The sequence below is a fragment of the Ostrinia furnacalis genome, unplaced genomic scaffold (assembly GCF_004193835.3).
Source record: "Ostrinia furnacalis isolate ACB-3 unplaced genomic scaffold, ASM419383v2 OfSCF4318, whole genome shotgun sequence".
Classification (NCBI taxonomy): domain Eukaryota; kingdom Metazoa; phylum Arthropoda; class Insecta; order Lepidoptera; family Crambidae; genus Ostrinia; species Ostrinia furnacalis.
In genome coordinates this window covers 448,151-460,584 of record NW_021134557.1, presented here as the reverse complement: position 1 = coordinate 460,584, position 12,434 = coordinate 448,151, and the positions used below count along the sequence as shown (strand labels likewise).

General features: G+C 37.7%; 1 protein-coding gene across 1 annotated transcript in view; it reads right to left on the bottom strand.

Annotated features, from left to right (window-relative positions):
• PAN3 (Poly(A) specific ribonuclease subunit PAN3) overlaps positions 1-9,757 on the bottom strand; it is a 38,521-nt gene extending 28,764 nt beyond the window's left edge. The window contains exons 1-6 of the mRNA XM_028313683.1: positions 9,437-9,757; positions 9,245-9,339; positions 9,079-9,165; positions 8,644-8,814; positions 8,476-8,560; positions 7,104-7,220 (exon numbers count right to left, since the gene is read on the bottom strand). Coding sequence (XP_028169484.1) covers positions 7,104-7,220; positions 8,476-8,560; positions 8,644-8,814; positions 9,079-9,165; positions 9,245-9,319 — 535 coding nt within the window. The 5' untranslated portion in view covers positions 9,320-9,339; positions 9,437-9,757. The remainder of the gene's footprint in view (positions 1-7,103; positions 7,221-8,475; positions 8,561-8,643; positions 8,815-9,078; positions 9,166-9,244; positions 9,340-9,436) is intronic.
• Positions 9,758-12,434: the final 2,677 nt, after the last annotated feature.

The window sequence follows — 12,434 nt, the reverse complement described above, 5'->3', positions numbered from 1 at the left end:
AAATAACTTAAAAAAATCGAACTGCCTAAGGCGGGAATTGAACAATGTCTAAGTAGTCGGAAGAGCAGTCGCCAGGCAAGCGAAAGGTCGTGGGTTCACTTTCCGCCTTAGGCAGTTCGATTTTTCCAAGTTATTTATTTTCAAATTTAATCAGCATATTTTTTAATTGGACTTAACTTGAACAAAATAAAACTTTAGTTTGAAATGGAACATGTTTCTTAATATTGAAACAAGCCTGTGTTCACAGAGTGGCTTTTTGATGATGATGAAGATGGAAACATGGTCTGCAAGACAATTTAGCAATAATTTTTAGATTAGATAGTATAGCCTCCTTAAAAGTTCTGCTATCTTTTATTTCTTCATTCGCTACATTTTGTTGGGGGATTAAGTAAGGAAGTCTTCATTTCTATTAACACCTAAAACAATGTCGGTAAATCATCTAACACGTCTTCAATACATGACGGTGAAGACCATTACTGCGCGGACCCGCTAATTATTTGATTTGCACTGAGTAGGGGGGATGCGTTGGTGGCGGCCGTTCGCTGCATTATGCACCGTAACATCAAGAGGCAGGTGCGATTTTGTTTTATCTGATAACTTGCATTGATTTTATCTGAGCAGTCTGTACAGGTAAGCCCCGCCCCGTAAGGGGAAATCTAGACTTGCTTTATATTGATAGCTGTGTTGATTTGTTCAGCGATATTAACACAAAATGGCCGCCAATCAATACCATGTCTGGGAGGGGAACTATAACTGCTTCGCTTAGATTTGATGTTAAGGATAAATCTGAAGGTAATTGTAGTTGGTTGGCTGTTGTCTTTTGGCGTAGCAACCAACTTGTTGCTGGCTTGGAATAAAGCCATGTTTTCACTTGGCAACAAACGACTTAGTTTGGTCGCTATCTCGCTTCCTTAAATCTTTTGTCAGAGTGATAGGCGGCAGTACGAACGAAGGACCAATTTATGATTGTTTATTAAATACTTTTTGTAAATTATGCCTATAAAATTGCCGACTAATACCATGCTTTCACTTGGCGACAGACGATTTTATTTATTTGCTATCACGTCTCCCTATATCTTTAGTAGTAGCGGTAAGAGACAGTAGCAAACGGAGGACCAAAGCATAATTATTTTTTAAGGTTCTTTTGTAAAATCGACGACTAGGAAATACTAAGATTTGAAAGTAATTTTAGTTAACAAATTAGACAACAAGACAACTCTACGCACTTTTAGTTATAGTAATTCCATGTATGCGTGTTTGTCTAGATGGTTGTCCTAATAAATAAAATAAACAAATAAAACAAATTATAACTGAAAAAAAAACCTGGTTTATCTACTAATTTTGTTAACAGAAAGTTAATTTTGATAACATAAAATTTGATAACAATCAATTTTGTGAATTTGAATTTTGAACGTATTCAAATAATCATGCTAGCTAGAATAAAAAATGAAATACGTAAAGGTGTTTCGTCACTCAGGCTTTTAGGTGTGAACGTGGCCTTCTTAACACCAACCTGTAGAGTTTTGTCTACAAACCGGCAGCAGGAGGTCCCCCCACCCCTTTTCTTTGTTTATTATCCTCAAGCATGGTCCCCCCTAAGCAAAAATTTCCAAGACATTGGTTGAACTAACTGATCAACAGCTGGACGGAATAATTTACTGGTACCTACTTTGGTATTATGCATTTCTTTAAATGTGCATTCACGTTATGTTATTGTGAGTTTATTGTTTTGTTTTATCAACACTTCAACACTCACAAGATTACAGTGGAAAAACATTTTTTCCTTATCGCAATATTATGTAGGTATTAGTTCTCGTTTGTTCATCAAAAGCAGGTATTACTTATTTAACTTTTTACTTATTATGCCCTTCCGATCAAGCAACTCCGGTATCTATTCAGACCACCTGACCTGATCACCAATATAACCAATAATAATTTAACCAAAAAATCAAAGGAAATTATATATTTTTTCCTTGTGCAATAAGTTGCAAATCTAGTTAATCGGAGGTAATTAAGTAGCGCTAACTAACTTTTATATCCAGTCTTTGTGTCTCCAAATAAAATTGACGACCAGAGTAGGTATAAAAGATTCTCCAAACTATAAAAGATCGACTACACAATCATTAATGACTAATAATCGTCATTAATGACTAACGAGCCAAGTTAATTACCTTCCTAATCACGCCCTGTTATTTGCGTCATTCTTTCCCACCTAGCCCGGGATAAGGCCAGTCAAGTCATTACAAGTGACAACTCAATAAAATATTCAACATCCCAAAACAGATTTGATATCTATTATCACATGTATTCGCGCAGCAACGCCAATCGCCAGCATCCCCCGCCCCTCCCCTCAACTCCACCAAACCCCCGCCAAATCCAGACCCCTCCGAACCTCGGTGCAGGTGCAACGGCGCTATGCAACCGAAGGAGACGCACTATTCATACGTGCTGCGCGTAGGGTTGCCAGGTCCAAAATCACAAAAGCCGGACTTTGTGCTTAATTTGGCTTGACATTTTACCCTAAAAGCCGGACATGTGACAGGGGGGGGGGGGTGAAATTAGTGTCAGCTCATGAGTGAGTACTATCACTATCGGTTGCTAACCAACATCCTGCTGCGTGCGCTTCATATGATTCTGTGGCTCGACTTTTGCCTCGCGCGGCAACCAAATAAAAATCTTAACAAAAGCCGGACAGGCCGGACAAGCAATATTTGGCCGGACCAGTCCCTAAAAAGCCGGACGCCTGGCAACCCTAGCTGCGCGCGCTGGATCGATTTCCCAGGTTCGCCATAGAGGACGTCTAGCGGTGACCTGTTCAGAAGCTTCCAGATATGATGCGCAGTTTATTAAATTGAAAAACCTTTTCAATTTGAGCGACGAGGCTTTTTTTGAAATATGGAAAATAAGTTATGGAAATCTCTTTGAGATGGCAGCTCTAGACTGTCTGCAATGTACTGATGAAAGAATATTATAGTTTAACAATTTTGTTATGAATCATAAATCCTATAAGTCTCGTACTCCGTTTTACGCAACGCTGGCCTCGCAAGTTATTTGAACAAAACTAAAGCCCGGTCCGTGAGCACGTAGAATTTTGTCCAATGACCCCTAGCTACCCATCCTTATCGCTCGCGCGTAATTATATTGCTGTCGCGACTGTGCGACTGGCACCCGCAGTGAGTGTGCGAGCGCGATAGCAACATAATTACGCGCGAGCAATAAGGATGGGTAGCTTGGGGTCATTGGACAAAATTCTACGTGCTCACGGACCAGACTATTATACCATTTTATACAGATTTTATAGGCAATTGTACTCAACACAAGAATAGTTAATTAGTTGTTAGTTAGTTTAAATGGAGGGGTTATGGGAATATTAGTAATTTTTAATAACAGTTACAGTTGAAATTCTAAAAAACTAGATTTGTGACTACGAGTCTTAGGGCAATGGCAAGACATAAAATAACTAATTCGTCAACAGCAACGCTACATAGGACAGTCGCATTAGCAGTAAAGTAAAAGTTACAACTTACAACTCCTCCAAGTTAAAACAAGAGAAGCGTTGGCGTTGTTTACTTTGGTATGGACAAATATGAATTGGAATTCAGGCCTTTGCGGTTTTAAACAGAATAAACGTAGAAAAACATGATTTGCGCGAGCGCACGATTTTATATGATTTGACTCAAAAACACCCCTAACAGCGCAGATTTTTCTTGGGATAATAACATTTGGGTTTTTATTAAGTGACCAAAATGTGGGTAATTTAGATTGACTCAATTTTATTTTACTCAATTACGTAAATTTATATAAAATAGCTTCAGATCTTATTATTTTTTAATAAAATATGTGTGTAGTTACACACTATTTGGAATACCATTACTATGACAGAATTCGGGAACCTACGACCACTGCCTTGTCATTCGTGATTTTATTTTACGGGATTATTCCCACCTCTCGCTCCCACCGCTGCAACTCCTGTGTGGGCAGGATCTACAGCTTGACCGCCAATAAAAACCCAACCAGTGAAGGCCAAGTTTGTCCCGGAGGAAAATTAAACTGTCGTGATTATATTACGATTGGTTAATTTTTTGTAAAGTACAAAAAAATATTGGTTGTTGCATTTATTTTTTTTAATTTGATATTGGCTGTACAACAAATCTTTTTGTTTTATCAAGTATAAAAATACACCCTGTATTGTAATAATATTGTGCCTTCTATGGAAGTCTACGTTTCATATTCAATTTTATACTTTCGGTATTAGAATTAGGTAGGGCCAGTGTTTCACGGTTTTATGGTATAGTTTATTTAAAGTTTATTGTTTAGTAGAAATAGAATATACTTATTTGAAATATATTCGCTCTAACAAAAACCTACTAAAAACTTTTTTAAAGTTTTAGTTAAATAATAGGCCAGAACTTTGGTTGCAATTAACTATTTCATCATTTTGAAAGCAATGCAAAATCGCTCAGCAATTTTTTTCATAATAATATGAAAACAATCGAAAGTTGGTAATGCATTTTACCATGTTAATGATGAAACTAGTCGTGAAGCTATCTTCTGTCAGTCCCTTTCATATTCTGCCATAGCTTCTATTGTTTTAGTAAAATACTGCTAATGGCGTGTTAAGTAGTTATTATTGCTAATTAGAGCCTCCACTAGCAAACGTCCATTGCATCTAGACCAGGGTTTCCCAAACTATGGATCGCGACCCAGTGGTGGGTCCTTTATTTTCCTTTATTATTTAGGTAAGTATATTGGTTAAATTTCCTATAAGTGGGTCCCGAGTTTGGGAACTTGTATTAGATGAGTTGAGCCCAGACAACTTTGGGAACCACTGATATAGACTGTACGATTACCTAGTCATTTTATTTCTCACAATCATCCGTTTCATTTTACTACTTAACCTGTTATTCATGACGGAAAACGCAAACCACCAACTTTAGTCGTTTGGCAGAAAAAAATAAATAGAGGCAGAAACTGCACTAAGTAAATGGTGGTGCTTATAATTTAGGCAGATGTCTGGATTTTGAAGATATCCAAGCGAAATTAGAACAAAAATTATGTCTCTAGTACTTTCTACGTATTTGACAGCTGTTTTTGTGGCGTCACACTTTTGCACTTACTAAACTTTACCTTATTTTCTTATAGGACTAAACGATTACTTGCGCAATGTATTCAAATCATTAGTTTTTTCCTGCTCAGTGTTTCGTATTATTTATTTCTGTCACTTCTATCACAAAAAGTTCTAAAAAAATTGCAAACCATATCTGCGCATACGCCAAATTCGGCTAACCGTAAATGCGTAACGGTAACCCAACCGAAAGATCGCAATTGACCTGTTTTATGCATTTTGTAGTACGAGTGATGTATTCCACGACGTATTTATAATTGGGATGATGACTGGGTAATGAAATCTAAATTCTATTTAGTCCACCAGACAGACAAATATTGAACACGTATTTTTTATTTTTTTCCATAATCGAATAATTACAGTATTATATTGAGTTGAAATGTCGCGTGACGTCACTTCTAAGTAAAAATTGTACATAGGCGTGACGTAACGCGCCATTGCAACTCGATGTAGCACTGTTATCATTTAATTATGAAAGAAAATAAAAAATACGAGTCTAATATATTATTGGGAATTATTCTTTAGTTTAGTTTAAGTAATTCAATTTTTTAGATTGTGTAAACTAAGCGGAAGCAAATCCGTAGTCCCATAAATAATATGTTCTCACTCAACAAGGTTTTTATCTGTGAATGTATATGAATCTTTTTCAATAACCTGGAGGAGCCCCATTAGATATTTAGTTAGGTATATTATGAATATTAGCCAAAGACATTGTTAAAGATGTATTCCGTTATTAGGTTATCAGATTAAGTGTATACTTACGATGATGTTAAGTTCTGCTGGACAGCCCGTAGAGAATAAAACAAGAGTTCCCACTCTGCAAGACGATTGTATCTCGACTACTCAATATTATGTCTAAAGCCTGGTCCGTGAGCACGTAGAATTCCGTCCAATGACCCCAAGCTACCCATCCTTATCGCTCGCGCGTAATTATATTGCTGTCGCGACTGTGCGACGCGCGCCCGCAGTGAGTGTGCGAGCGCGACAGCAACATAATTACGTGCGAGCGATAAGGATGGGTGGACGGGATTCTACGTGCTCACGGACCAGGCTTTACTTTTCAGAATGAGAAAGATGAGAATGAGTGTACAGATATCAGAATCGTTCCGCAGAGCAGAGAGATCGTGGGCGGTAAATAAAATGTTCCTTTCGGTATATAGTGTATTGCTCCGTATTGGGTTTCCTAAGATTACACACGATTATATGCGGAAACCGTTACAAAAGCACAATAATACATTTTACTCAGCGGGTGTATTGTTCGCCATTGCTTCGCGCTCGGCCTGCGCGGCTTTTTCCTGCAACTTGCGCCTAGCGCGCACAATGCTCGGAATGGTAGCGGCTGCACGAGCGAGGGATTCAGGAGATATATTGTCATAACACTTTACGTTCCCGAACTTACGAAAGCCGGCTGCAAAGAATTATTCACATTTAGTCCGATCAACGTAGCTTTTGTAACCCGAATAATTCCTCTGACTTTGAAACTTGGCACATGATGAAAATAGGTATATAGATATACAATGATCCAACAACTTTTATTATGGGAAATTTGGTTATTTTTACCAAAAAATATATGTTCCTATTACTACCCCCGTAAGGTTAATATTGACATCAGCAGAGCAATTTTGCAGTACAAGTTATAGTGTAAAATTTTATACGTCACGTGGGTAGCAATAATAACGCATCATGTTTAGGTGAAAATACTAAACGTCCCGTTATAAAAGTTATTGGATTATTGTATATCTATAATCTGTATTACCTATTTTCATCACGTGCCAAGTTTCATAGGCAGAGGAATTATTCGGAAGTCTCCATACAACGAATCTCCTCGTTGATCGGACTTATTTGTCATGTTGTTTGAGTAGCAAAAACACCGATTGATCTTCGAAGTTCGAACTCTTCCATACTTGTTTCAGTTTTAATTCGTGTGTGTGTGATGGATTCAGGTTGTGTGTGAGGTGTGAGTGTGTGAGGGACTCACCTGGCTTGGCGGGCGTCATATGACCCATGTGGGTGGGGGTCCCGGCGCAGTACAGCTGCGAGGCGTAGGGCGACGCGGCAGCCGAGCCCACGGGGCCCATACAGGCCTCTGCCCCCACTGGGGACAACCAACATGTTGTATTGTTGCCGTTTAAACCCCGGTTCGTGAGCACGTAGAATTTTGTCCAATGACCCCTAGCTACCCATCCTTATCGCTCGCGCGTAATTATATCGCTGTCGCGACTGTGCGACTGGCACCCGCAGTGAGTGTGCGAGCGCAATAGCAACATAATTACGCGCGAGCGATAAGGATGGGTAGCTAGGGGTCATTGGACAAAATTCTACGTGCTCATGGACCAGACTATAGGTGTAGAGCCCGGTTGGTAACCGGGCAACACGGAAAGCATTGGGGGAGGCCTATGTTCTGCAGTGGATGTCCTATGGCTGAGAAGATGATGATGATGAGGTATAGAGCATTTGGAGCGCTAGATAATAGTTTTGTCAAGTTTTTAGCCACCGGGAAAAGGACTAATTATGTAATTAGTCGTAACATGATTTTCTAATTTATAAAATGAATGGTCTTGTATTAGACAGAAGTTTATGGCTTTATTGACTTTAGAAGTGTAATGTGTATATTTAAGTTCTTAATATAAATTTCTTTATATATTTTTTTTAAATAAATTGCTCTAAACTCGAAATCCAGTCATTATTTTTAAAAGTTGTTTTACAGATAAACGAAGCGATTATGTACAATTAATATTATATTAGTAAGAAAATAGTACAAATAAACTCCAAACGCAGCAATTATAGCCAGATACTTTATTATCACTTTTTAAAAAAAAAAAATTGTGTCCTTATGCGTTATATTTTTTTTCATATTTTTTAGGGATAGTACATTAGTAGAGCTACCTCCCCTAGCAGTTTGATTCACCCATTCTGGGACACCCTGTATATTTAGATTATGCCTTTCTTAAAACCATATTATTAAATAATGTGTACAAATCCTAGTTTCTAGAATATGACTACTGGTGTGTTGTCTGGTTTAAATTGATATGTATGCGCATGTATGTATGTAAATAAATACATTGACAAAAGTAAAACACTTTTGTCTGAACACTTTATAAACTAGGCAGTTTAACACTAAAATGTATTGCAGTGAAAAACTGTAACACGCCTTCAGCTTTTTGTTTTTGGGTGTAGTTTTCATAAACTTGCCCCCAATTTTTATCTATTGTAAAATGTTAATAAGTTTTTGACAGAATAACCCAATATTTTTTCAAACTGTATTGTATTTAAATTGCATTGCATATTGGTATTCAATGGTAATCAAAATTAATTTGCTTCAAAGAGAAAAGAAACTAAATGATACGTACCAAGTGAAGCAGAAGAACTGAGACAGCCGGTGGTGTTCAGGCTGTCGTTGGTGGAGTAGAAGTAAGTGGTGCCACCAACGTTCTCCTGAGGACAAGCGGATACAATTAAATGTACATTTTAAATTACAAAGACAATAAAACTCTACGTAAAAGTTTTTGAATGAATACCTGGTGAACTTGTGGGTTTGCCGGCATGGTGGCCATGGGAGCCATCGGAGTCGGAGGCGAGCTCTCAGGAGAGTCGGGCAGAATGTTGGTCGGGCTGTAGTAGTTGATGGGAACGAACTCCCCAATCAGCACTTGCTGCGGCATGACCGGTGGTGGAGCTCCATTGTTCAACTGGTAGACAAAATAGTAAAAGTTTTAAATTGTATACTTCAGGACTATGTGCCTTTTGTAACACCACTGTGTCTTGTTGTGTGCCTTTTACAACACAATTAATAATAAATCCTTATCTTTAAAAACTACTTTGAATTCTTAATATTTACTATAAGAGGGTAATTCAAATTAGTGTTAGTTAAATTATATGAAATTGTAAAAAGCTATTTAATAAAATTTGTTGTGTGCAAACTATTCAAAATTAAATAATTTCAAAAGAAATACCTTCTTGATAGAAGTTGGAGATGATTCCAGGCTGAGCTTGCCCAGGGCCTGATTCAGGGACCGCGTCGGGGTCGACGTAGACCGATTCTAGAAAATAAAATTAAGTTGTAAAAAACGATCCAAATATTTAAAAAAAAAATAAGCAAAATATGGCTAATTTACATACCATGTAGGTGGCCAGCTTGGACTCCTGGGGGAGGCCGGTGGGCGGCGAATATTGCAAGAAGAGGGATGGGTCCATTGCAGACGGGTGCTCTGCTTCTACGGAGGCAAGTGACAGAATGAATCAAATCGCCCCAGTCTAACGTATACATAGATAAAATAGCTCTATGTACCCGCGAGGGTCCGCGCTACTCACCTTCGTAACGACTTTAGTGCATCCTCCACTTCAGCCACTCATATCGATCTACACTTTAGGAGTAGATAACGGGTCAGACTTTTCCTCACTTTGCAATAAACAGCCTTACAGAAAGAAAATGCAACTAAACAGAATTCAACTCATTTTCACTTTCAATTGACCAAATAATTTGTAGGGATCCCGATTTATTCAGTCATGAATATTCGCGACCTTACTATGCGAAGGCCATTAAAATTCTGAATAAATTTCAGAGGATAATCGAGGATACAGGGACACGAAGACAAATACACACAGGTAAACACAAACACACATTATCACACATACAAAGTGTACAGTGAACAAGGGTTGCCAATCTTTGGAGAATTCCCCAAGCTTCGGGGAGAGTGAAGCTGATAAGGGCATGTGGGGAGAGCTCCAATTGAGAATGTTACAATGTGTGCAAAATCACTTGAAATCTTTGTTACAGTTAAGCTTTTACATATACAAATACACTTGTTTTTATTTCATTCAAAAATACCAAGGATATATATATATATAGTTATGATTTTATAAGCATTCAAAGTTCGCATACTTATAAATAATATCGAGTCCCGCCAACGGTCACGTGACCCCATTTTTTTAAGGGACGCGCGCTGGTAGTTTTAAGAGCTTTCCAGCTTTTACCAGGCAGAGAGGCGAGTACAAAAGGTACACTAGCCGTTTGGTGAGAGGCCGAGTGTGGGCTTCACGAAGCGCAGACGCAGACAGTTCGTGAAAGGGCCGACGTGACCCCGTGTGACTTACTTTAATTTGGTCCGCTCAGTCGCTATAGCAGTTGCAGGTATCTCCCGTAGTGTTTTGTGTTCTGTTGTTGTGTCACAGTGTGTTGTGTGGGGTATTTAATTAAAATTGTATGAGGAATTCAAATACTAAGCGAACGAGCCCAGACTCGAACATTTTAAACTGGAGGTCCTGTGGCCACCTTCCAGAGCCCCGATTACGGTAACTTTTATAACGTCTACAATCCAGACGCGTTTCTGATTCTGCGATACGATTGGTCAAAACAGCTGACGTACGCTGTTGAACGACCAATCGTATCGCAGAATCGAGAAGCGTGTCTGGATTGTTGACGTTAAAAATTACCGTAATCGGGGCTCTGCTCCATCACCAGATCAGCTCCATGTTATCATAATATAGCATGGTCATCTGATAACATGATGTACCTATGCGAAATTTCATCTCAATCGGTTGTCCGGAAGTGGACCTAATTCAATATGCAAGATTCCACACATACAAATTTTGAGCCAGTTCCTAAATGATGACGTCACGTGCATAGAGCGTGGCCCGGCCGTCGCCCGCACCTTTAAAATTCAATATGTTGGAAACTAATTGACGTATCGAAATAATTGTTTCACGTGTATTTTTTTTTAACAGGAAATAATTACAGAAAGCTAAAAAACTGAAAGTGAACAACGTTCAATAAGGGAATATGAACAAAAATACGATATTTAACATCACATAATTTCAGCTATTCTTGATTGATTTCTTACAATTATTATTCATTACTCAAAACAGGAATTTATTAAGTCTGTAATTATACGTAATTGTAAGTAATTTTATAATACATTTATTTACAAATCCGGTATTCTACACATTCGGTACTGTATAGTATACAATACCTAGGTAAAGTATAAAATGAATAATATTTCATACATCACCTGAACGTTTTAAGCATTTTAATTGTATATTACCTAGGTAAACCGAATACCGAATGCGCAGCCGGCAATGTGTGTAAAAGATGATAACAGGGAAAGTGGAGATGATCGGCCAGGCAGTAACCCAGGAAAATGAGAAATTTACTTTAATTGATTGTGATGCTATATTACAATTTAAATTCAGTAAAGTTAATCGTCTCTGATCTAGTGGTAAGACCACCTAACTCATCCAGAGGTCTCGTGTTCGATTCCCAATGCAGCAATGAGGTGAAAGCCGCTGGGCTTAGTTGGTAGTAGGGCTTGTTCTAATTAAATCCGACTTGCTAGCAACCACCAACTCATTAAAGTCTGTCAAAACAATATTAACAGCATTGGGGTATTTCGCCAAAAATGGTCAATTTTGCCTAATTTCCTTGGCACGAATTTTATTTTTGTTTTTAACTATTTTTAGTTTCCCATTGCATTAAGTAGTAAAAACTAAGCTAATATATCTAGAAGGGGTGTCATAATTCGTTTTAGAAACAAAGTTATGAGGTCATAAATTTTTGGTAGCCAAGGAAATTATTATAAATAATTTTTTCTCTAAGTTTTCTTCTGTGGTTTGCTTTTTTTTTTGTTCGGTCCATTTTTGTGTACTTTCGCAAGCAAACATGCCAATGAATATTATACCATTACGACCTTTTTACACAACTAAGGAAGATAAATGCAGTAGATTGAGTTAAAAGTTAAAAACAAGTTTTTCTATATCTATTCTGATACCTATTTCTTAAAATGTAAATTTTAAACTTATTCCAATAAAGAAATACTCAAAATTTGACTTTACGCCGAATTATTAATGGTCTTTTATAATTTCCTAGGTCATTTTATGCCACGGAAAACAAGGAAATTAGGACCAAAGAAATTAGATTTATGCCTAAAAGACACCACAGACAAAAACCTATTTACCCTATGCATTTACTATTTAAATCATGGGTTTACCCCTACAGACACTACATTTGTGTAAATAAACAATAAAATTAATCCATTGTTTAGTTGCAAAAAACCGTCCAAAGAAATTGACTTTTTAGTAAACAAAAACCCAAGGAGGGACTTATTTATGCGATTTTTCGCGAAACTGATCAACGACGTACTGTCCTGCCTCAATGGCCTCTTGGGACGAAATGGCCGAGTGTAGTGGTGCAGTGCGTTACATTCTAAGTTTTTTCGTTTCGTTACAACAATGGTCGAAACGAAGACCCAGGGAAATTATACTTTTGACCTGGACAAGAACTTTTAACTTCACTTTATTTTCTTCCTATAAGTAT